The 23,193-nt window shown below is 49.6% G+C and overlaps 7 protein-coding genes across 7 annotated transcripts; 3 read left to right on the forward strand and 4 right to left on the reverse strand.

Moving 5' to 3' along the window:
- Positions 1-772: 772 nt before the first annotated feature.
- M430DRAFT_35167 (hypothetical protein) lies at positions 773-1,082 on the reverse strand (the record flags this gene model as incomplete). Its single annotated transcript, XM_024866692.1, has 1 exon — positions 773-1,082. The coding sequence occupies one exon, from the start codon at positions 1,077-1,079 to the stop codon at positions 891-893; it is 189 nt and encodes a 62-aa protein (XP_024721089.1). The 3' UTR covers positions 773-890.
- Positions 1,083-4,049: 2,967 nt separating this feature from the next.
- On the reverse strand, positions 4,050-5,625 carry M430DRAFT_140260 (hypothetical protein). The gene is made up of 2 exons (XM_024862656.1): positions 5,316-5,625; positions 4,050-5,257 (listed from the first exon to the last, which is right to left on the reverse strand). Exons 1-2 carry the CDS (start codon positions 5,584-5,586, stop codon positions 4,140-4,142), a joined length of 1,389 nt encoding a protein of 462 aa, XP_024721090.1. The 5' UTR covers positions 5,587-5,625; the 3' UTR covers positions 4,050-4,139.
- A 2,508-nt stretch (positions 5,626-8,133) lies between these two features.
- Positions 8,134-9,230, reverse strand: M430DRAFT_121539 (hypothetical protein). Its single transcript, XM_024861807.1, has 4 exons — positions 9,027-9,230; positions 8,830-8,947; positions 8,476-8,775; positions 8,134-8,419 (listed from the first exon to the last, which is right to left on the reverse strand). Exons 1-4 carry the CDS (start codon positions 9,093-9,095, stop codon positions 8,334-8,336), a joined length of 573 nt encoding a protein of 190 aa, XP_024721091.1. The 5' UTR covers positions 9,096-9,230; the 3' UTR covers positions 8,134-8,333.
- Positions 9,231-9,394: 164 nt separating this feature from the next.
- M430DRAFT_42383 (hypothetical protein) lies at positions 9,395-10,462 on the forward strand (the record flags this gene model as incomplete). Its single annotated transcript, XM_024867551.1, has 2 exons — positions 9,395-9,667; positions 9,732-10,462. The coding sequence occupies exons 1-2, from the start codon at positions 9,520-9,522 to the stop codon at positions 10,460-10,462; spliced, it is 879 nt and encodes a 292-aa protein (XP_024721092.1). The 5' UTR covers positions 9,395-9,519.
- Positions 10,428-12,781, reverse strand: M430DRAFT_66735 (hypothetical protein). The gene is made up of 2 exons (XM_024869241.1): positions 12,502-12,781; positions 10,428-12,452 (listed from the first exon to the last, which is right to left on the reverse strand). Exons 1-2 carry the CDS (start codon positions 12,697-12,699, stop codon positions 10,695-10,697), a joined length of 1,956 nt encoding a protein of 651 aa, XP_024721093.1. The 5' UTR covers positions 12,700-12,781; the 3' UTR covers positions 10,428-10,694.
- Positions 12,782-13,080: 299 nt separating this feature from the next.
- M430DRAFT_140271 (hypothetical protein) lies at positions 13,081-15,655 on the forward strand (the record flags this gene model as incomplete). Its single annotated transcript, XM_024862657.1, has 4 exons — positions 13,081-13,286; positions 13,357-13,691; positions 13,743-15,429; positions 15,479-15,655. Exons 2-4 carry the CDS (start codon positions 13,369-13,371, stop codon positions 15,653-15,655), a joined length of 2,187 nt encoding a protein of 728 aa, XP_024721094.1. The 5' UTR covers positions 13,081-13,286; positions 13,357-13,368.
- A 3,780-nt stretch (positions 15,656-19,435) lies between these two features.
- Positions 19,436-20,697, forward strand: M430DRAFT_66737 (hypothetical protein; the record flags this gene model as incomplete). Its single annotated transcript, XM_024869242.1, has 1 exon — positions 19,436-20,697. The coding sequence occupies one exon, from the start codon at positions 19,436-19,438 to the stop codon at positions 20,246-20,248; it is 813 nt and encodes a 270-aa protein (XP_024721095.1). The 3' UTR covers positions 20,249-20,697.
- Between the last annotated feature and the right edge of the window lie 2,496 nt (positions 20,698-23,193).

Raw genomic sequence — 23,193 nt, forward strand, 5'->3', positions numbered from 1 at the left:
CCGGGATGCAGCGGTACAGTAGCCTTCAAGATACCGCATCACAAACCAACCCAACGCCGCGGGCAGGGAAGAAGCTGGTCGAAGCGCTGGGTAAAGGCGCACAGTTCAGCGGCTCAGCGGTGGCTCAGCCCCTATTCTACCGCACGTGATTCTCTCCCTTCTACCTATTTTTGTCACGGCTTCTCTTCAAGTTTTATTATTAGAAGAAGATATACTCCCTAGTTATAGAGAGTGCCTGACACAATAATGGAGAAGATCACAGGTGAAGTAAGTGATCGCTGTGGACTGGCTCCACAGCACATCCCTCGAGAAGACGACGTCTTCTTCCTTCGTTTGAGAGCGACGTGAAAGTGTGCGAGGGCAATCCTTCAACTTCCTTCTCGGTATCTGTTGTTGTAGATCTTCGTCCCTAGACTGATTTAATTCTGGTTTATATATGGCAATGGGATTATAGGGTTGATAGCGGTTCCAATGGAGCAAAGACTCATCACATGGTGCGACCAGCTCTGCTTCTCTTCCTCGGGCCTCAAGCATGTGAGAGACTGCAACCAAACTCGATGCTGTCGGGGTTGAGAGACCAGTAATAAGGGAGGCATGGCAGTTCAGAGGACCGTTGGGAAGACCTTGCAAGTGCTTTCATATTCTCTGGCTGCAAGTACCTTACGCTACCGAATCTCAAGCCTGTCTCATATCCATTCCTCACAACTTTCCAGAATGTTCACAAGTGTAACAAGACCCAGGGATTCGGGTTTTTGCACTCGGGGCCGTTGTTGGCTTATCCATGTATTACGAGCAGCCAGACGTACTCGGCCTATTCGAATTACCAGTGTGATATCACATCCCCTTCTGAGATGCTGTATGAGCGATACTACTACCCTTCCACCCAGCAATCAAAGCCAGTCCCATTCAAAGTCCGATCTATCACCACCCTTTTCCTTGTCCCTCGGATCTCTCCTCTCTTCCAACCTCTCTTCCATCATCTCCTGCATCCTCTCCCTCGCCGCCCGTTCCCTATCCGCACGCTCCCTTACCGCACGATCCCTCTCCGCACGTGCCCTATCCGCTCGATCGATAGCCATTTGCGAGCTCTCAGCCTCCTCAACGACGGAAGGCTGAACAACCGAAGGCACTCCCCATTGATCTCTACTATACACCGAGCTAGCTCTTCTATAGCTGGCGGGCGGACTCATGGGGAGCACGCCTTCCAGGTAATTCAGCGTGTTTTCTCTCTGTCTGTTGAGCGTCTCCTCGTCAATCGACTCTTCTTCTTGTATGGTACTCTGATCATCCCCTTCATCGAGGCCTCGCTCGCTCATATATGTCCAGTTATTCATCACCAGGGGATCAGAGCGAACCGTGCGCGAAGCTTCACCTCTCCCTCTTGGCAGCGTGGTTGGGGCGGCAGTAGAAGCACTCCTCTTGACGATTCGCAGAGGTTCGGGCGTGAGCGCTCTTCCCGGATCAGGGCCCTGCGGCTTGGAAATTCGGAGAGAGGGCCGCGCGAGCTGGTCAAAGGGAAGATGATTGTTTAGAGCGGTCTCGTAGAATACTTTCCGTGTCCCATCGTACGTCTGGGTTCGTTCCCCGGCGGGACTGTCAGCATCTGGTCGTGGTGAAGGCATGTCTCTCGCGATCCCCTCCTCCGCCTCGTCCCCGCCTGGAGATAAACTCCGCATAACCTCGAGCACAGACTCGGATATGGAAGCTGGTCTTTCGGGCCGTGGTGGCTGATAGCCGGGGATTCGAAATGGCGAGCGGGGCGGGATTGGCGGAGGGGGAGGATCATTGATCTCTTCGGCTTCTTGGGTTGTCTCTTGTTGTCGAGGGGCCTCGGCCGCTGCTTCGTTGCAAATTGATCTACCTCCCTCCGCCGTAGCAAGACCGCCTACCATCGGGTACCCTCCGGTATCCTTTGAGGATTTGCGTCGAGCTCTCCAGATGAAGAAAGCTATGCATCCTATGAGAATGACTACCAGCGGGACAAGCACTCCGACGACGATGGCCGTGGTCTTGGAAGCGGTCGATTGGTGCACGATGGTATTATTGGCTGCCGTTGACTGAGTTGGAGACAGACTCAAGCTCGTGCTTCCGGATGTGCTCTCTAGTGACTGGGTTGGAGACGGATTCAAGCTCGTACTTGCGGATGTGCTCGTTATTGATTGAGTCGGAGACAGACTCAAGCTCGTACTTGCTGTTGTGCTCTCTATCGATTGAGTTCGAGACATCGTCAAGCTGGAGCTCGCCGATGGGCTCTCGGTGCTAGACGCCCTCGAGGTATCGCTAACCGTCACGAAGTCCGAAGACGTCGATCTGGCTACCGTTCTACAAGGGGCTCAAGTCAGTCTCTTGAATCCTCCATGGGGAAGCAGCAACTAGAGAACGTACGTTGATGTAGACCGAGACGGACTCGGGGTGGAATTGATAACGTTCGACTCTGTTACTAGCAACGTCGTGCTGCCCTCGGGATACACGTCGATGGTCCATGTTGTGCTGACGTGCACGGGTGGAGGGGTTATTATGATGATAGAAACAGATGTGACGAAGGTTGTGGAATCGTAGGTGATTACTGTGATAACCGCCATAATTCACAGCGAGGAAAGAAAGGAAGGAAGAAAGAAAGAAAGAAAGAAGAAGATCCCTGGAAGGTGATAGAGGATCGTCTCGGGATCTTGACAGGCCCAAGGAGCAGATTTCGTGTCCCCGGGAGAAAGAAACTGCCGAGTATTGCAGCTTGGCAGCAAGATCTCGAAGAGCGGCGACGGGGACAGTGAAACACTACTCCTGAGATATAGCTCGGCGGGACAACTGGGTAAGAGAGGCTGTTGACTCGAAGGGATGTGGCGTGGAGGACGAGGCGAATTGGAGAGATCAGAGCAGTAGAGCAGTAGCGACAAAGCTGCCGCTCCGCCGCTATGATCCTCTTCCAAAGCCTTGGTACTGATGGGGTGTTTGAAGAGAGTTGTCTGGCACTTGATATCAAGCTTTGAGAAAGAGAGCTTCAAGGAGGCTACTCTATTCAAAGAGACAACAGTGAATCAATAAAAACTCCTATTCTCATCCTCTTTCGATTCATTAATCATCTCTGACATTTTAGAAAACAATATTGCACGAAGGTGGTTGTGCTGACCCTTCGTTGTTATGTGCCGCTTGCACACTGGTGGTGCGGCTTGTACGTTGAGTTGTGTTCGAAACTTTTCCGTACCCAACTTCAGTTTCTGGCTCAGAACGGACAATTACATGCAAGTATGGGAAAGCATTTTACGGAGATCAATCACAACCTTCATCTTTGGAAGAGTAATTGTTGGCAAGCGGATCAATATTATCCCCAAACTGTTGGCTGCTATAGCTCAATAGAAGCCAAAGGACCCCCTAAAAACGCCAAGTCCTCGATTTCTCCTTCCACACTTCGCAATCTAAAAAGTCCCCAAGAACCAGGAAATGAAAACTCAGAGTCTTGCAGAAGCCTCTTCCCCTAGATGCTCGTTCTGGGTGTATCATTCTTTTCTGAATATGAAAACTACTAAGTGTTTGGATTTCCTTTTCTGCATTTCCGCTTTTTTCACCACCTCCTAAAAGACTAAGCTGGAGTAACTAAACCTCTCATCTATCAATATGCACTTGATATCAAAAACCAGATATGATTTATCCATCCATATCCTGATTGAATCCCATATTCCGTATCTGATATTTTCTTTAGAAGAAACGCCACAAGACATAATATGCGTAAACGATACTCCTCCTGACGCGGAGTTTAAGCGAGATAGAAAGGGGCGCATGTACTGTAGAAGCAGCTGCTTGATTTCTGTGGGGGGTAAGAGGAACGGGAATAAGATGCAGGTACGCATGTAAAGAGTAGGAGCAGCGCGGGAATGGCTATGAATCCCGGCACATCTTGTGCGAGTACTCGATTGGTAGGAATTCCTCAACTTATCGGATATCAGGTTATTGCTTGTTGGCTCAACCATCGAGGTCAACACATCTCGCGAAGACCAAGTTCTGGAATCACTTTTCATTTTGGTCCCCATTTTGCTGTTGTATAATACAATGCAGAGAGCAATCAATAACGCCGGGTGCTATGCCCTTACCGAATCCCCCAATAGCTTCATGTATTAACAGACCACCGCGTCATCGCCGGATCTTCAATCATCTTTCGGCTCCGGGCTCTGTGATCCCTTATCGTTCCCATTCACTTCACCATTCGCATCATCATCTTCATCGTCTTGTGCATCTTCCTTCCCATACGGGTATTCCCTGTAGATATCCCTTGCGGCTTTCATGTCATCCGTAGGATCCTCAACCCGCATATCCACGAAATCTGTTTTCTTCTCTTCCTCGTCCGGATTCGTAAGCCCAAGCCGGTGCTTGTGGATATTTTTTGTCCTCTGTGGACGGATCGCGGTCCTTTGGAGAATAGGGTAGTAATACGCGGCTTTTTGGTGAAGACCGTCGGACCCGTCATGAATAGCAATCATCACCTCGTCGTCGTACTTGTCGTGAACTGATCCCGTCTGAGAAGCGCTCTCATAAGCACGGATTCTCTTGAAGCGGAAACAACCATTGCCACTGCCGTTCGTGCTGGTATAGAGCGCTTCCTCATCTTTCTCCGAATCTAATGCGTCGAATTTCCGCTTGAACTTCGAGGCTTCTTCAGGCGTCTCGGTAAGGAAGAATTCGTATTCAATAGTCTCATCGGGAGGAGGGTTCCGCTCTGGGTCAAGCTCGTGTGCTTGTTTGGCTGCATCTTTTGCCATTTGCTCCTCCTCCGTTGGCGGTACCGGCCGTAACAAGCTGTGTTCGAGACGGACGTCATAAGTTGAGCTTGGAGGTACCGGATTGGTCAAGAATTTGATTGTGATATATCCTCCAGCATCAGTGAATGCATCGAGGTCAGGTAGAAGAGGGTAAGAAGCCTGAAGCTTCAGATTTGGGTTTGAGGGGTGTCGAATTGTCTTGGTCCCCTTCAGGTTATCTGCGGCTACTTCGAAACTCTTCTCAACCTGGTTCTTAATGAATTCAGGTGATTCCTTATCGACGTTTGTTGGGGGCCGCTTAAAGCGATGTCCAGTATTGTCAATCAAGGATCTTGATGTAGTAGACTCAAAGCGCGATTTTGATGTGTAGGATGAGATGTATTCAGTACGTCGAAGGAAGGAGACACCAGAGTCCGAGAACTTGGGCTTGCCGAGGGTTGATAATGGTCGAAGTAGTGCACGGTCATGAGGATGAGGAGCTGGTGGATGTAACGGAGCTTGGATGGCTATAGAAGCAGATATGAGTGTTTGCGCAAACATCTGAGCGAACAATTCTTCACTTACAACTCTCATCGCCATCAAAGATTCCTGGCATGCCCACCAGATCTAATGGCATTCCAAGCTCTGCATCTGCTTCAATATTGAGCGGTTGTTCTCGCGCAAGTCGCGATGCAAACCCAGGCGTTGTGTATTGGCCGCTCGCAAGACCGGTATTGGGGATGTCGAGGAGCTTCGGGGGATTTGGGGGAGGTGGTAAGGCATTGGAGTATCGAATTCGTGCGATATAGTCTTGATGAATCGTGCGCTCAACGCTCCGGGATGAGGAGGATGCCATCTTATTGTTGGAGGGCGTCTCTTGAGTTGGCGTTAGGAATGTCAAGTTGGATATGCCAAAGTTGTCGCGAGGTGGTCGTAGCGCGAACTGCCAGCACTAGCGTCGCTTTTTCCGACGAGGCTGAACTTGCTCCAGTCAACCAACCGAACTACCTATTGTTCTACCTATTGTCCAATTCACTTCAAGTCTGAATGCATAAGTCAGGTAGGTCTAACACCCACTCTTTGCTCTCATTGGTCAATGCATACACTCTCCCCATCCATGGTCCTAAAGCCCGGGCCTGAGGTTGTTCAGGAGAATCCAAAAAGGGCTCGAGGAGAAGCCAAACCAAAAGTCTGCACAAGAAGCCGAAGAAGCCTCCATCACCTCCGCATCGCTTCTAGACGAAATCCAGCCAGAGGTTACAGCTCCCCGTACTCACTGACCAGCTGGCCAAGCAGTTGTACTAACGATCTTTCACACGAGCAAGATCAGCAAAGCAGCAGTCCTCGATTCCCTGAATTTCTACCTCGGTTCGAATAGTCTTTTGGTGCATTTCCCAGGTCAGCGTAAGATCGAGATCAAATACCGTAGTGGCAAGAATGGAGATCTTGACTTATCTGCTTACTGCTCTTGAAGAGAACAAAAGTGGCCGGGAATACCTGGAATACCTTCGTCAATACACGAGGCTTCCTGAATTGACAGTTGATGCTGTGGATTTTCATGAATAGTGCCGGTTAGTAATTCCAACTTCTTCGCGTCTTTCCGTTTATTTTCTTGGATAAATGAATGTGTTGACTTTTACGCTTGATTTATGGAAATAATGACTCAATTTTTCATCATTAGGACCCTTTTTTTGCCATTTGTAGGTGAAGAAAAGGCAAACAAAAATAAGAGAAACGAGATGCCTCAAACCATGTATTCGTGATTAGGTATTCGTCTACTGGACCTCGATATTACCGCCTTGTGCAATCGACTGGGCTGCAAAGTTGCTGTGCCTACACTTTGCTGAACTCCGACCCTGTATAGGATTGTATCTGCGTGAGTCCTTGAGATGGACGGCGATCCGTGCGAGTTGCCTACATGTTTCTAGGAATAGAATGCTCATCTCAATGCCACTTCAGATCAAAAATCTCATATCCACGATATTTGTAAGCGCCTGCGAGCCTACAACAATCGATAGCCCTATACAGAACAATAGCAAAGCGCTTCTAGCTCATGCTTCACTCTATGTCTTGGCGGACAAATGTGGAGTCGATGATTTGAAGCGGTTGACTCTATCCCACCTCCACCAGGCTCTATCCACGCTTCGTCTGCCCACTTGAACCGTCCTGTTCTGACATGCTGCCTGCGGAAGCGAGACTTCCTTGTTACAGTACCCGCTTCAAGCTCTGCTGAAGCTTGTTCAACCACGACTACACGTAATATGCCAGCTCCTTCGGTATCCTCATGCTTCTTAGCTTCATTGGATGGCAAATGGTGAACAAATGGAGAGATAAATGCCATGTGCGTCGGAGACTCAGAGGCTGAAGTTAACTAATCACTTGTCCCTAGTCATTTAGGTGGTTTCCGGCTCGGACCGAGACGACATTTGGTATCGCAAGCGCGCGCTTGCCTATTACCTGGCGACGGCGTAGTGGCTCCCACATATATGCAGCTCAAGTCCATCACATCAAAGCTTCACGCAGAATTAGAGTAGAACTTGTACGGTTCCTACCTAATAAGGCGACTATCTCACTACCTTATACAACGGTACGCAAGCCGGCTAACTAACACCTTTAGCCTTGATGCCGTGACTGGTCTGCAGTAGCGCAACCATGTCTCTGAGCCATCTGAGTACTCTATTCCATCTGGCTCTCTATTCCATCTGAGTACTCTATTTGATAGTACTCACGCTCGTTGCTATATAAATGAGTTGGAATGCAGCGGGACCAGCATGCAGAATTTCTGAGGCGCGTACGTCGACCAATTAGCTTAACTGCGCAGTGAAAGTGGCTGGCTCAGGTAGCATTATTTCGTATGGCCCCCCGTCAGGCTGAAGCAGGAAACGAAATTTGCTTTAGGCTCTTGCTTTGTTCTTGAACATAGATGTTCAATGCGCACGAATGCGTAGAAAACTACCTTAGAAGTTTCGAACTGGCACATCCTCTGCTTTGTCCCGTTCCATCGCAACTCTCCTCAGGTACAATATCATCGTGAGCAACTAAAAGACCACCGCGTCAAGAGCGGTTCGAACAACAGTTTTATAACCGTAGGACCCTCTTTGAACGTCGACATCTGAAGCCGCATATCTTACTTACTCCGCAATGACGACAAAGCCGCTTAACTTGTCTTTCAGTATCCTTGAGCTGACCGAAGGTATGAAAGGTGGCTTGACAGGATAGGCACTGGATATGAGTAGATGATGCTCAGTTCACCCTAGTGGTTTCTGAAAGAGATATCAAAGAGGACAACTCTAATTGATAAAAATTGTGAATTTGCTCTATCGTAACATCACCCGGTGACGCCACCCATAATGCATTCGAGGCTCACAAAGTTGTGGGATTATGAAAGGGGCTTTTGCGACATAATCCATGACCAGCTTTCCAGCTCTGCCCCAACCTTTATTTCCCATCCCTAGGTGCAACAAGAACAGAGAACGTGTCATTAAAGAGCAGTAAGAGTCGCCTATACAGATGTATGTTTTTCACAGTTTTATACAAGTGAACTCGACATCACTGCCCATACCCTCATTCCAAGCATCTTCCTATTTCTCCGGGGTGTCTCCTTCAAGAGCTGTTCTTGTTGTATCTCGCCTTTCCGAATGTGAATGGCACATATCGGTATTTGATCATGTGTTGAATTTGTCTCCGCACTAGTCCCCTCATTAGTACCCATTTACCCCGCATCCCATTGATTGAGAGCACTCACTTGTCAAGGCGAACAAGATCAACCAGTATACCACGAGAACAGGCCAGAACACTGGAACGTCAAAGATCGGAAACCAAGTGCAGAAGAAGGCGATAGCAATGGCTCGAGTAGCTGAGTGCCAGAACTTGAATTCAGGAAGACGGCGAATGAAGGGGCGAAATTCCTCGTCCTGTTTCGTAGGGAGGCCACCTGCTGTGCCATCCTCCATTTCATTGTCTATAGCTTCATTGCTGGGGTCGAATTTGGGTTGGAGGAAGGCGAGAAAGAGGTTCAGTAGATAGATCCCGAGGGAATATGCCACTGCAGACCAAAGCATTAGCCCTGTAAAGCGCACTTTTGAGCTGTAAGGCATACCTATATACCACCCTTGCGCCACAAATATTCTGGTGAAGAAGAGCATTAAAAGAGCAAATGTGCTCAGCCACCGATACGGTACGTAGGGAGTTGACTTGTCAAGCCATGCTTGGTATTGCTACGAACAACCCGTCAGTTGTTGAACTCCACAAAGAGCGCAAAATAAAGAGCCAGTCCACTTTGCATGCTCGACTCACTCTTGTGAATTTGGAGGTTTGCGCCGACACGGCCGCAAAGGGGGTCTGCTCAGGCTCGATGGAATCCATATTTATCCGTCGCGCTCGGCCAATCGCGCAGTTCTTCAGTGCTGGATCGTAATGCGAGAAGGAATCTCAAGGCGAGAGATAGTAAAGGAGCGTCTGTCGTGGGGCGAAATGTCGTCGTCTGCGGTTGAGTCCGTCTCTAGAACACCTTTCAAGTTCGAGGTTCGTTTAGGGGAAGGCGCACTGGCGCGGCCCGTTCATTTCGCCTAGCGCTTCTTCACGTGACTGCTTTGTACCGCCGTACATCGATGCGGCCGCACAGCCGGGTTCCCTCGGTTGAATGATCTATGACGGCGCCGTACCGTAGAAGCTGTTGCTTAAGGTAACTTGCTTGATTTCTAACTTCACTTCTTTCAATTCAAGTTGTCTTTGAATTTCCAACAAGACAATCAACTTCCATTTCCAAGGATCATTTTTGCAATCCACAATGAATACTCTCAGGTCCCTGAGGCCGATTGCCTCTAGATTCTCGAAGCAATCTACCCTCCCCGCTATCACCAGAAGCTTCTCCGCATCGCCAGCTAAATCATACGAATTCATCGAGACTGCCGAACCACGACCAGGAGTCGGGCAAAGTATTTCCTCCTTCTCCTCATCCCTCTCATGATGGGTCCTCGATTCCTATCTAACAAACTCTAGTAACGCTCAACCGCCCCAAGGCCCTCAACGCGCTCTCCACCCCCCTCATCACCGAACTGAATCAAGCTCTGGCCGCATATGATGCCGCCCCCGAAATCCGAGCCATCGTCCTCACCGGCTCGCAAAAGGCCTTTGCAGCAGGCGCAGACATCAAGGAAATGGCCCCTTTGACCTTCAGCAAAGCCTACACAACCTCCTTCATCGAATCATGGTCCGCCTTCACCACCTCCGTCAAGAAGCCCATCATCGCCGCCGTATCAGGCCATGCCTTAGGCGGCGGTTGCGAGCTCGCCCTGATGTGCGATATTCTATACTGCACCGAGAACGCAAATTTCGGCCAGCCGGAAATCAAATTGGGCACAATTCCAGGTGCCGGTGGGAGCCAGAGATTGACGAGAGCTATTGGGAAGTCCCGGGCAATGGAGTTGATTTTGACGGGGAAGAATTTCAGTGGAAAGGAGGCAGTAGAGTGGGGTGTTGCTGCGAGGGCTTTTGGTAGTTGGGAGGAGTTGATTGAGGGTAGTTTGAAAACTGCTGAGGCTATTGCAGCGCACAGTAAGGTAGCTGTCATGGCGGCGAAGGAGGTCGTAAACAAGAGTCAGGATTTGCCGCTTAGGGATGGAGTAGAATATGAGAGGAGAGTCTTCCATAGCTTGTTTGGAAGTGAGGATCAGAAGATAGGCATGAAGGCATTTGCGGAGAAGAAAAAGGCAGAATGGACCGATAAATGAGCAACGGGATCAAGGAAGATTAGTCGAAGCTTTTGAGCCATTTCATATGTACCAGGATGAATGCCAAAAATGTAAAAATTGTATATCATTCCATTGTTCATGGAGTGTCCCATATGCTCCTAATGTCCCTCAACTGGCTAGTCCGATGCCTATGACTTCCTGACAAGAACCAAACGCCCAAAATGTTACCGAGCTCCTATCCCATCGCCCATATCTGAGTCAAAAATACAATCTAGATTTCTTCTTTCGGCACGCCCGCCCATTCATTGCACCAGCCAAACCAACTCCTTTGCAAACACTTTGACCCATGGTCGGGTATATTTGGGGTTATTCTGCCCGGCATAGCAGTAGAGCTAGGCATGGCCGGTGGGGATGTTATAGAATGCGAGAGTGTCTGGGTCGTAGTCAGATCGTTGCATCCCCAAAAGTATCCTGGTGTTTCGCAGCTAGCTGTCGTCGAAGAAAATGATGCCGGGGTGGTCGATGTAGGGTCATTGCAACCAAACCATCCTGGAGTTTTGCAGGTCGTAGTAGCAGTGCTTGTTGGCGAGCTTGGAGTTCTGGTTGCGGTTGCATGTGAGGTGCTACTCGTGGTGGTTGTCGTCTCATCGTTGCATCCAAACCATCCGGGTGTTTTGCATGTGGAGGTCGATGTCGTAGTAGTGGTACTGGTACTAGTCGCAGTCCCAGTGGTCGTCGTAGTTTCATCTAGACATCCCCACCATCCTGGAGTTTGGCATGTAGATGTTCGTGTGTTTGTTCTTGTTGTAGACGTAGTCGCTGTGGTACTCTCACTCTTGTTGCCCGTGACCTCCTTCCATAACGGACAGTCATAGCAATCGGATGTAAATTTACACTCCGGCACCGTTGACCACTTCTTGATGACGTTATCAATTACCCATATGATCTTGTGGCTTAGGACGAAAACTCTGGTTCCATTGGTCCCCACGACATCCCAAACGCATTCTCTACCAGTATGGCATGAAGTCTCCAGCGCATAGCCAGCGTAGGAACATGACGCTGTAGCGCCATTGCAAGTTCCCATAAATATTGGATCTGCATTATTGCCAAAATGAAATGCGCCCGTATAATCCCTCTGGCCAGGTCTGTCGGGATCTACCCCTGGTGGTATAGGAAGCCCAAGTCGACTTGCAGGCAAGGCGTCCGGAACCGCTTGGAAAGTAAGAACGGGTGTGCCGTAAGTCAAGCCCAACATGGCACTGAGCGACCCCCCAAGTGAATGGCCTGATAGCCATACATTGGCATTCGGATAAAGAGCCGTGACGTTGCCATAGAGGTACCTGGCAGCTGCGTAGTATCGATTTTCCTTTGTCAAGCTCTTCTTGAGGCAGGGAAGGTTGCAGGTGTACGTGCCTTCAGCACAGTCACAGACCTGCCGAGCGAGGGTACCAGCCTGCTGTCCACAGCAGCAGCTGAAGAAGAGGTTGTCGTTTTCTTTATCGTTGGTTGTGGTACCCTCGCCATCCCAAATAGCGAGCGTCGTGCCCTTCAGCCCTATAACGACAGTTGAATTCTTCTCGTCAATATAGAGATACCCCCGGAGACCATCGCTATCCCATCCAAATCCTACATCGTCGGTCCTGTTGAATCCTCCATTTACGTCCTTCCAATCCCCGGTATCTGGTTTCTCGACATATGCGTTTGCCGCCATTTGAGCAAAAGTCAATACCGTCTCCTTATCCGTAATATTTGGCCCAGGCACATCATCCATAGTCCATGCCGAGGGAGACAAGGCCCAAACCGAACCTTCCTCTCGTGCTGCCGCGACCATAGGATCCACGACTGACGGCCGTCTGTCCTTTAATCGGTGTATTTTCATGGGGCTCGACTTGACTACCAGTGGCCTGGTTTCTTCCTCCAGGTGCCCATCCTCCGACTCCATCCATACTGCCGAGCCGGATGTCGAGACGTCGAGTCTCTTATGAAGGGTAAGGTCCCGAACCCCGTGGTGGAAGATGTGGCGTAGCGTCTGGATAAGTTAGTATTTTGCTTCCCCAAAGAATGTAGAGAGAGCATACAAATACATGCTCGTTACTCGTAGGCTCCGGGCTTTCTGGCGTGAAGGGAAAGGGGTTCAGCACGGGGAGTAGTGATGGTTGCTGATGTGACGCAGATGCAGCTATCGGAGTCGACAAGGCCAAGAACGAGAGCAAGACTCCAGCCGTCACGGCCGCAGTAGAATGGCATTTTTGAGGGGGCTTCCGCTTCAGAGGCATCTTAGAAGAGGAGGTTATTTACTACTGGCAACAAAACAGGAGGATCGAGACACAGCTGGAGGAAGGGCACGGAGTATTGGCCGCTCACCTCGCATGGACTGCTATCGGTATCACGACGACAGCGGCGGCGGCGCAACTGGAGTCATGTGCGCTGATTCGCCAACGGAGCTGGGCGGCCGAGTCACGGCGCAGTCTGATTGGCCCGCTTGATGCGCGGCTACCCATGATGAAACCTACGCCTCGCCTGTGACTCGATATACGGCGGCCTGCCTTGACGCCTCGCTACGCGTCATACCGGGCCCAGCCGAACCCTTACCTTACCTTCCCTTGCTTCAGTTCATAGCCTCATCCTCTGGTATCAGCAACTATTTGCAGGTCAACAAGGATCGTGGGATGGGATTGCGCCTCGACCTTGAAAGACCCTCGAATCCATATATGGTGGAAATGTAATTTTCACCTCGCAATTCGCTGCCTCTGCTCATTTATCATCACTTTCGTTTGCAAGCTGGTTTGTCCAGCCATCCAGGTTGTGATCAGAGTTTCAGGAGGTGCCAGATTCATGCGATAACGTTGGTGGGCAAGGACTTGTAAGTAAGACCTTTCCCAGCTTCCTCTACTTAGCATTGCAGCACAATTACTGATAAAATGGCGTTGAAGTTCCCTGATTTCATGCCGCTCTCGAATGAGAGCAAGGCCGACGCCCATCGATCGCTGCATAATTTGAAGTCATTCTCCAGAATCGAACCGGAGGACCCGGACCATCCAACCCGAAGCCAACGAGCAAGCACAGTTCAGAATGAGGCAATGCCGGAGATAATCAGTTCAGCCCAGCCCAGCACTCCGAAAGAGAACAAATTTTCCAAGATGCCGCAAGATTCATTTGACAAGAGTTCGGAGGAGGATGGAAGCCATGGAGCGGTGGAGGGGGCCCCTGAAAAGCTACCCGCAGACTTTGATGAGCTTCCAATCGAGCTCGTCAGTCTGACAGATAGGTCAGAATTTCCAAGAACCTTGAGATTCGGCCGGTATTGACTTGGTTGCAGCTTCATTGACTCACTCTCCGCCAAAGTGCACCCCTCGCCTCCAAGCGTGGATAAATTATCAGGTCTATTCCAAGACTTCTACGCAGTTGCCGCTACCCATATTAATACCCATATTTCGACCTTATCATCTCGCCAGCATCGAGGGACTTCGCCGGCACCATCACTATCGTCTCTATCTTCCACAGCTAGCAAGTTCAGGGCCAAGGCAGCTTCGATTAACGTCAAGGATCGACCGAAGGCCCCTTTCGAGAAAAAGGACTCCGAGCAGATGATGTTAACTTCAGAGGAGATTGCTGACCGAAAACGTGCCCGGAAGGTACTTGAGCAGAAGCGTGTGGCATTAGAAGAAGCCGTGGAAAGGAGGGTCTGTGAGGCCGTCTATGGCAGAATATGGAGGCACAGGAGCACACAGGACGAGGCACAAGATGAAAAGTTACGGTCCAAGACAGCTGCTTTGTCAGTCGTAGGAATTGGCTTGATCGACCTAGGAATTGACGTAGGGCAAGGATCTGGCGAAAGTGCGGAAGAGAAGGAAAACGAAGTCCGGGAGTGGCTCGAGGCAGCCAGATCGGACCTGACAGCGATGAACGACGAAAAATACCCTTTTGGAAAACTTCAGCACCTCAAAGCAGCTCACAAAAGCATCGTGGATACTTTGTCACATTTCCATCCATCTTCTTCGGCGGACGAGATAATGCCGATGCTGATCTATACGTTGATCACGTCACGACCGGAGGGAATCAATGTTATCAGCAATCTATATTTCATACAAAGGTTCCGGAATGAGAGCAAGATTGACGGAGAAGCAGCGTACTGCTTGACCAATCTAGAGGCTGCCATCACCTTCCTCGAAACGGTGGATCTTGCAAGTTTAAGAGCGGACGAGGTTCCTTCTGGACCTCCCAAAGCAAGCACGCCCAGCTCAGAGAAAGCAGACCCAATGTCCCCTACTCCATCTGAACCATCTGCCCCTGAAGTAAGTAAAGAAAATGCGAGTCCAGAGATATCAAAGCCTCAGCCATCTCCGTCGGGCCTCCGTCCGAATATACAGGCTCAGAACCGAAAGATCAGCGATATGTTCCAACCCCCCGCTCAGGTATTGGGTGCTGCCGGCGACGCCGTCCTCAACACTGCCGATCAAGGGTTCAAGACGCTGGGCAACAGCCTGGGAGAAAGCTATAAATTCTTGATCAGCAAGCTCAAGGAGCGACAAGAAGATCCATCTAGTCCAGCCGCAGACCTCATCGTCCCTAAAACGCTGGATGATGCTCGAAAGCTCGTCAGCACACCCCCGCCAGAAGATGACGGTTCCATGAGCGGAGGGAGTTCACATAACAGCCCGGTCCCCTCGAGGAACCGCAGCAACTCAGGTGCGAGGTTAGACGACAAGTTTCTGAGTATGGTGGGTGGGAGGAAGATGGTCCGCGACGGCAGTACGGACAGTGTACGAAGCGCCGCTAGTAGTAATAAGAAGGTTGCCTTTGCCGAAGAGGGTGAGAAGGCCAGCCCGGCACCCACGTCCGGGAACCCTGCGATCGTGGAGTCGATGCGGAATCTGGGGAATTCCCTGAATCCAATGACTAGGATTGCCGGGATGGGATTCGCGCGTGGCTTTGGACGACCGGCGCCGCCACCGCCGCCTCCCGCAAAACCAGTACCTGATGGTGGCGTGGCTGAACTCACGACGGTAAGCTACCTCGAGGCCTCTCTGAGAATCGTGACTGACAAGATCTCAGGCCTTCCCAGATCTCGCAACAGTATTACCACCGAAGGAGGTGCCCAAGATCGCACCACCAATCAAACGGTTCATGGAGCTGAAAAATCCCGGAGAGCTCCGGATCAACGAAGTCCTGGAACTGTTGAGAGATTACAGACGCCTTGCGGGGGCATTGAAGGAATCCGGGGCGTTTTGAAGAGTTGTGCATAATAGAGAAGCCGCGTAGCACTGTAATTTGTCATTCTTATCCCGGCGTTGCGGACTTAGAGTCGTCATTACTTTTCGGTATGGGATTGCATTCGAGGCGTTGTGGGCATATATTGGGATAGTTTGGAATGATGGATTGAGCAAGAGTGAGGGGATCAAGGGGAATTGTACAGAAGAAGCATAAAGCCTAGGAATTGTATCTTCTCATTCGCCCTGCGCCGGTTATTGAAGAATTGAACCGTTTTCCAACAAGTCTTCATATTACATTCATTCGCCTTGCGCCGGTTATTGAGTAATTGAAGTCTTTTCCAACAAGTCTTCATACTACATAGGTACCTACCTATATGCGATATCAACACCTTTCCTTCCCCCTATCTCCCTTACCTAAGGTATCTATCTTCTCAAACCCCTTATTCACAACACCAAGCGAAATCCCGCAAAGTTAAAACATGATCAAACATGAAAGGAAATCAACTCGACACTAAGCCCGGCTGGCACAATTGGTTAGCGCGTGGGCCTTTTAAGCCCAAGGTTGAGAGTTCGAGCCTCTCGTCGGGCGATTGTCTTTTTTTGGCAATGACTCTGTTTTATTTTTACTTTTTTTTCTTTTTTTTTGGGTTTTGATTTTTTGGGGGGGGCGGGATGCTTTTATTGGTTTTTTTGGGGGGGTAAAGAGGGGGGGGGGAGGTTTGAAAGAGATAAGTTTCGGGAGCGAACGATAACAAATAGGAATGAATGAATGAATGAATCATTGAATGATAATACCTAGCCCAGCTATTTATGTAGCTATGATTGATTCATGAGGGTTTCTATTTTCTTTTAAAGAAAAAATCACCTTCTTTCCTTTTCACTGCCTATTTCTCTTATTATAAAAGTGCGATATGCTTCCTAAGGTGTATATAATTCCACCCCGCCTCCCTCTCTCCCTCTCCCTCTCCCTCTCCCCCTCCTCCCAATGCCGAACCACGACTGTAGCTAGTTAGATAAGTAGTAGCCATGCCATGGATATAGATGTGGCGCTCTCTCTCTCTACCTTATCCACTCCACTCCACACTAACTACCTAACTACGATGCCGCTCTCCCGTCCCACGATCGCTCGCTCGCTGGTTCGCTCCCCACATAAATCAATCAAAGGTAAAAAATGAAAATTGAAGATTGGCACATGCAGGATCTGAATTTTTTTTTTTTTCTTTTTTTTAGGGGGGGGGAGGGGATTTTTGCTTTTGAGAAAAGAAATATGGTTCGTGGATAAGGAAGGGGTTTATTAGGGGGTTGTTTTTTTTATGTATGGTAGGTTTGTAGGTAGGTAGGTGTGCTTGTGGCTTGATTGAGCAAGGAATTCGGGGCTGGAGGGAGGGTATGGATGGATGGATGTTGAGTGGGAGGGAGATGGGGGATGGGATAGGGGGAGGCTTCACCGCTTGTGTCATATATGATGTGTGATGTATGTACCTTATGTATGTATGTACAGTGTAGGTAGGTGTGTCGGCACATACATACATACATACATACATGCCCCTCTGTCTAAGTACCTACCTGACTAATGAACTGACAGAGTCCAGACATACACCTCCCCTCACCTATCTTATCTAATCACCAGCTCTCCCTACCATAGCACACCCTACACCGATCTCGATCAGTTCAGTCCAGATCGATCGATGCGATACGCCCGTAACTACGCGGCGGAGTAAAGACGGAGTTCTCAGCCTTGCCTGCGCAGAGGGGTTTAAGGTGTGTTTAAGTCCGAGCGCTGGGCGGAAGTAAGAGTCGGAGGAGGGGGAAGAAAGATGCCGAGCACTGTGTAAGGTAAGGTAGGGAGTGATGGAGAAATGAGAATGCGCGGGAGAGTTCGGGGGATGGTATGTTATGGAATGTCATGGATGGATGGATGGATGTTATTATGTTGTGAGAGAGGGTGTCTTGTGATGTATGTATGTATGTATGTGTCTCTGGTTTCCGGGTGGATGGGTTACTCCGTACTGCGGCGGAATAAGCTTCGCGAAGGATGCTGAGGATTCGCGATGCTGGGGTAAAAAGGGTAAAGGGTCAAGGGTAAAGGGTCAAGGACAAGTCTCACTCACGGATCAATGACTGCGTCTGCAACTGCAGCGTTGATGACTCGCCGGCCAACATCTCTCCCGGCTGCATTGCTCCGTGGGTGAGAGGTGAGAGGTGAGAGGTGAGAGCTGCTGAGAATTGAGACACGGCGACAATATCGACCGACCGACCGACCCGACCGACCGACTGAGGCTTGGCTCTCGCTCTCGCTCTCGCGTTCGCTTTCGCTCAGGGCTCGGCTTTGACACCGAGCTCACCGATTTACGATGTCGCGAATGATAATTAATTAATTAATGAACGGGCGGTGCACGACTAGGTACGGACGTATGCTTGATCAGTGCGGATCTTACAGGGCAGGATAGGGGGGGGTATCAGATATCTGATATCAGGGGCATGGATTATCACGATGGTGATGATGAATGGATGATGTATGTACCTGGTATGTACTGTAGGATTGGTACGGGGGTTTGCTGCCTGAATTGATTGATGAGCGACCGGACGTAATCAGGAGCCGTGCGTGTGATTGGCTACCGCGAGGTGCGTTGAGTGGCAGCCTTGTATCCGTGGGCAACGTGACGACGCGTAGGATTTGCGGGCGGTGAGGGTTTGCGCTGCGGTTGCTGCTGTGTCGGTGATCGATTGGGGCATCCTTCGCGGCCTTGGGTCAGTCAGTGCGTGATGTGTGGTGAACCATGGAACGAGTCGTTGCTAGAGAAGAGAAAAAAGAAGGGGAGAAAAAAAGGGAGGAAAAAGAGAGAAATTTTCTAGATTAAATCGAAAAAACCGTGGAAATCCGGGGAAATAGAGGAAAAAGGGAACGGGACGGAAGGCTGTGGTTCTTGATTTGTAACAGGCACGAGTTTGTCAGCCTGGTCGTCCCTGTGGAAGCGCAACTCTTCAGTGACGTTTGTCAGGATGATGATTATAAGGCATGAAGAGTAATCAAGACGCAGCGGGATGATTGGGTAATCGCAGCGCCATGCAACGTCAAGACGATGTCAAATTGTCAATGGTCGAGCATCAATCAGTAATAATCTAATCATGCTAGGAACATCACGGCGATGACTCGACGGAGTTAACCCTCGTCCATGGGAGCGCAGCGCGGGTGTCAATCACCGTCAGTAGTACCGTCAGTAATAGTCAGGCAGAACTCAACCGCAAAAGGCCCAAAAGGCCCAGATCGGATTGACACGGCCGCGCCCTTGGCTCTCTTGGCTCTCCCTCACCCGCCCTAGCCCCATCCCGGCATAGCGTCACCGCTTCTCCGGGCCCCACACGGAGTCTCGGGCTTACGATGTAATCAGCCCTGCTCGTGCTCAACCCATCCAGGTCCACCAGTCCATGTGAGAATCAGCTGCAGACGGCCGCGCCCAAGAGTACAAAGAGCTTCCCGCTGCCACATCCGCTCGCCGTCTGCCTCTGCTCTGCTCACCACTCCGACTGACAAAAAACATCCTCAACCTCAACCTCACATCATCAGCTTCGAACACCTCCCATCATCCCTTTCCTAATCCATCTCTAGTGCTCAGGCACCGTCCATCCCCCCCAATCCCGACACGGCGAAACCCTTGCCTCCTCGCCTGTCCGCTCTATCGGTACTGGCGTCCGTCCACCGGTCCTCGGCCTCGTTCTACCTAAAAAGTATTCAGCCGCCTTGACTCATCGCGACCAAGACTTTCTATAATATAAGATCCTATTGCGCCATACAATCATGTCGTCCCAAGATACATCCCAAGATTCACAACTCTCCACTCAATCCTCCCCTTCCACATCCACATCCACATCGCCATTGCGCAGAACAATGTCCGTCACCCAGACCTACTACCTCGCCCACACGGCGCGAGGCAAGCTATCCACCGAGGCCTCCCGTCCAGATCACAACCTCCGTCTCCTCGTCGGCCATGCCAACCTGCTCGATTCCTTAATGCTCGACCTTGCCGAAGCCGAGCAGGAACAGGAAATCTGGTTCAACCAATCCGTTAAGAAAGCCACCCGCACCGAAGAGCCCAGGCACATCCAATGGGCGGATTCCGTAGTCGAGGATCCTGCCGACGATTGGCAAGCTGAGGATGCCGATTCGTCAGACTCCGACAGCGACTACGATTCGGATGAGGACGTCGAGATGGAGGCCGACATGGTCCCTTTACAGCGCGTCCCATCCGCCAGCATCATCACATCATACACCGAGGTCGAGGAGGTCTACGACGAAGATGAGGAGGAGGACCTCGAAGGCCTCGCATTACACCTCACACAATCACATTCCACATCATCACCACCACCCGAATTAGATCACGACTCGGACGAGTCATCAGAAGACGAATCCATGCCTCCCTCTCCCTCCGCAGACCCTTTACCCTCGTTCTCAGAGAAGCAACGACAACAAATCGCAACGACCGGCTACTACTCGAATCCCCAACCCTCATCCTCGATACCCCCGTCCGAGAAGCAAGCCTTCTTCGCTGAAGGTCTCTACTTGCCTCCGCGGACAGGGCCGGGCTTAATCAGCACCATCAGCGTGTTCTAAGCCTTCTTCGATTCGAGACCTGCACGCGTATACCGAAGCCTCGCGCTTCTGCGTCCGACATGTCTCCGGGTTATAAGGCGGGGGACGCGTATACTGAAGCCGCGACAGCTTCTGCGCCCCCGGTCTTTTGTCAGTTTTCGAGTTACAGCACTTCAGTTCAGCGATTTGAGCGATTCTCAGCGGGCATTAGGGTCGGCGTTTAAAAGATACACTTTTTTATTATATCATATATCATTTCATTGGTGGCTTCGGGAACAGGATTCACAGTACACCCACATATGCTCATACATGGCGAAGGAAGGATATCACGGAGGGAATATCAATATCAACCACGCTACTCATGCGGAGCATTGGAGTTACGGATGGTGGATTTATTACTCTCTTAATGCGGGATGGAGCATCATGTGTCTACTTGGGATATTATTTGCTAGGGTATAGAAAACCAATGCAAAGCAGCTTTTTAAAACTTGAGTTTACATGCGCATGATGTTTGTTTCGTTTGTCGTGAGCGGTGACTTGACTCATTCCTTACTTATTTATCGACTGTAACCAACTCCACACTTCGCATCCCCCAGCTCATCTCATTTCTTTTTCTCTATCCAATAAATTCCATCCCATCCCATCCCATCCCATCCCAATAAATCTCTCCATAATAATAATCAAATCTCCCACCCGCTCTAGTTTTTTTCCCCCCCTTCACATCAATATTTTTCTTTTCCTTGTCCATTTTCCCCCCCAAAATTTTCAAACCAAAATCCTCGGACCCCGGCATCCCGGCAGAACAAGCCTCGGTTCCGAAGCTTTTTGCGCGCGCCCCACCCCACCGACCTAAGGTACCGACCTGTTCGTCGGGACTCGGGAGCGAAGCGCGGCGCCGGCGCGGAAAAAGAAAGAACGTAGAGAAAAAAGAGAAAAAAAAAATGAATTCGGTGAATGCGGCGCTAGATTAGAGTAGATTCGGGGTTTGGGTTGGGTTTGGGTTGGGGAGGCTAGATGTTTATTTATTGAAAAAAAGGTAAGAAAATTTTCTGCTATTGTTTTTTGGGACGATTATTTATTATTATTTTGCGAGGAAATAATATTGAGAAAATAATTATAGATTGATAGATCAAATCTCCAATATCCATACCAGTACCTAGTCCGCGATGCCCGAGGGGGATAGATCTAGAAGATACTACTGTGCTAGGTATGCTGTGCTGTGCTGGGTTGGGTTGGGTCGGGCTGGAGTGGCGATAGAAGAAGAATGTGCTTAGTACCAGGCTGAACTTCGGTAAGGTAGGTAGGTAGCTGTGGAGGAGAAGAGACGGCGTTGTGTCGGGATCTACGGATAGTTTGGTTTGGTATGCATGCATGGATAGTCTTGTAAGTTGTATGGATGTACCTAGGTAGGTAGGTAGCGGATATACCTCACATATTAAAATCGAGGGATACGGTGCATGCAATTACATGCAATTTCATAGGTAAAGTAAGGTAGATACCTAACAGATGCGCGATAGGGACATGTAAGGTTACACCTAAGTAAGGAATCCCTCTTGGGGTGTGTTTTGCCCTCGATAAATAAACAACGGTGGATTCTTTCTTTCTTGTATAGACCTACCTACCCACGTACATCTATCTTATACTGGAAAATGGACCGATGTTTTGCCGAAAAACCCCTGTAAAAACAAGGGTATTCTCTTAATTCTCATTGGTCCGCGTCCCGGTTCGCTGCCTCAGGCCCCTACACGCGCTGTACGCGCTCTCTTACCTACCTCCCTACCTACCTACCTATATATTTTTACGTGTCTATATCCCCCCTTCTACCTGAACAAGGAACTGGCACTCGAACTAGCACTCGAACTAGCACTCGAACTGGCACTCGAACTGGCACTCGAACTGGCACTCGAACTGGCACTCGAACTGGCACTCGAACTGGCACTCGAACTAGCATACTACAGGTGCTACTACAAGTAGCCCTACCGGTAAGTAGCCCTACAGGTAAGTGGCTTTATAGGTAGCTCGACAGGTAGTTCTACAGGCCCTTAACAGGTTAGTAGTTTAAGGATAAGGGGTTACACTAATAGGCATATAGTAGCGTTTTTAAGTCTATATAACGGCACAAAATCAGAGCGTTTTTGATGTATATAACGGCGTCAAATCTAAGTGTTGTTAAGGTTATATAACAGCGTTAGATTAGAGCGTTTTCGAGGCATATAACAGCGTCAAATCAGAGCGTTTTCGACGAATATAACGGCGTCAAATCTAACTTATCTAAGTGTTGTCAGGGTTATATAACAGCGTTAAATCAGAGCGTTTTCGAGGCATATAACGGCGTCGAATTAGAGCGTTTTTAAGGCATATAACGGCGTCGAATCCGAGTTTTGTCGAGGCTATATAACAGGCTGAATTCGAGCGTTTTTAAGGCTATATAACGGGTTGAGTTTAGAGCATTTTTACTAGCATATAACGGCGTTAAATCAGAGCGTTTTTAAGGCTATATAACAGGTCGAAACTAGCGTACATAATCAAACAGCCTACAGTTTCTGTCACAATAGTAAAATCAGTATAACCTCAAAAGACTTGGCTTCTGCCCCTGTGACTAGGTAAGCATTGTATTTCCGCGAGCGAAGCGAGCTATTGCATCCTAGTCGTTATGTACTATCATATGTACTGTCCAAGCCCGACCTTCAAAATTCTAAAATCCCGTGCCGATGAAGGATCAATCGATGGAGAATAATGGGGAGGTCAGGTGTACTATGCGGGGTTGAAGGAATAATATCGAAGGAATGCATCATACGGTATATGTTATGTTATGTGGGGGATTTAGTAAAAGGAGACTTGGGATTGGATTAGGTTGGGTGGAGTGCGGATAAGCAATAGATAGATGGAGCGATGGATGGATGGATGGATGGATGGATGGGGAGGATGAAGGATGAAGGAAGAGTGTGTGGAGATTGTGGGGTAGG

The sequence above is a fragment of the Amorphotheca resinae genome (assembly GCF_003019875.1).
Source record: "Amorphotheca resinae ATCC 22711 unplaced genomic scaffold M430scaffold_6, whole genome shotgun sequence".
Lineage (NCBI taxonomy): Eukaryota > Fungi > Ascomycota > Leotiomycetes > Helotiales > Amorphothecaceae > Amorphotheca > Amorphotheca resinae.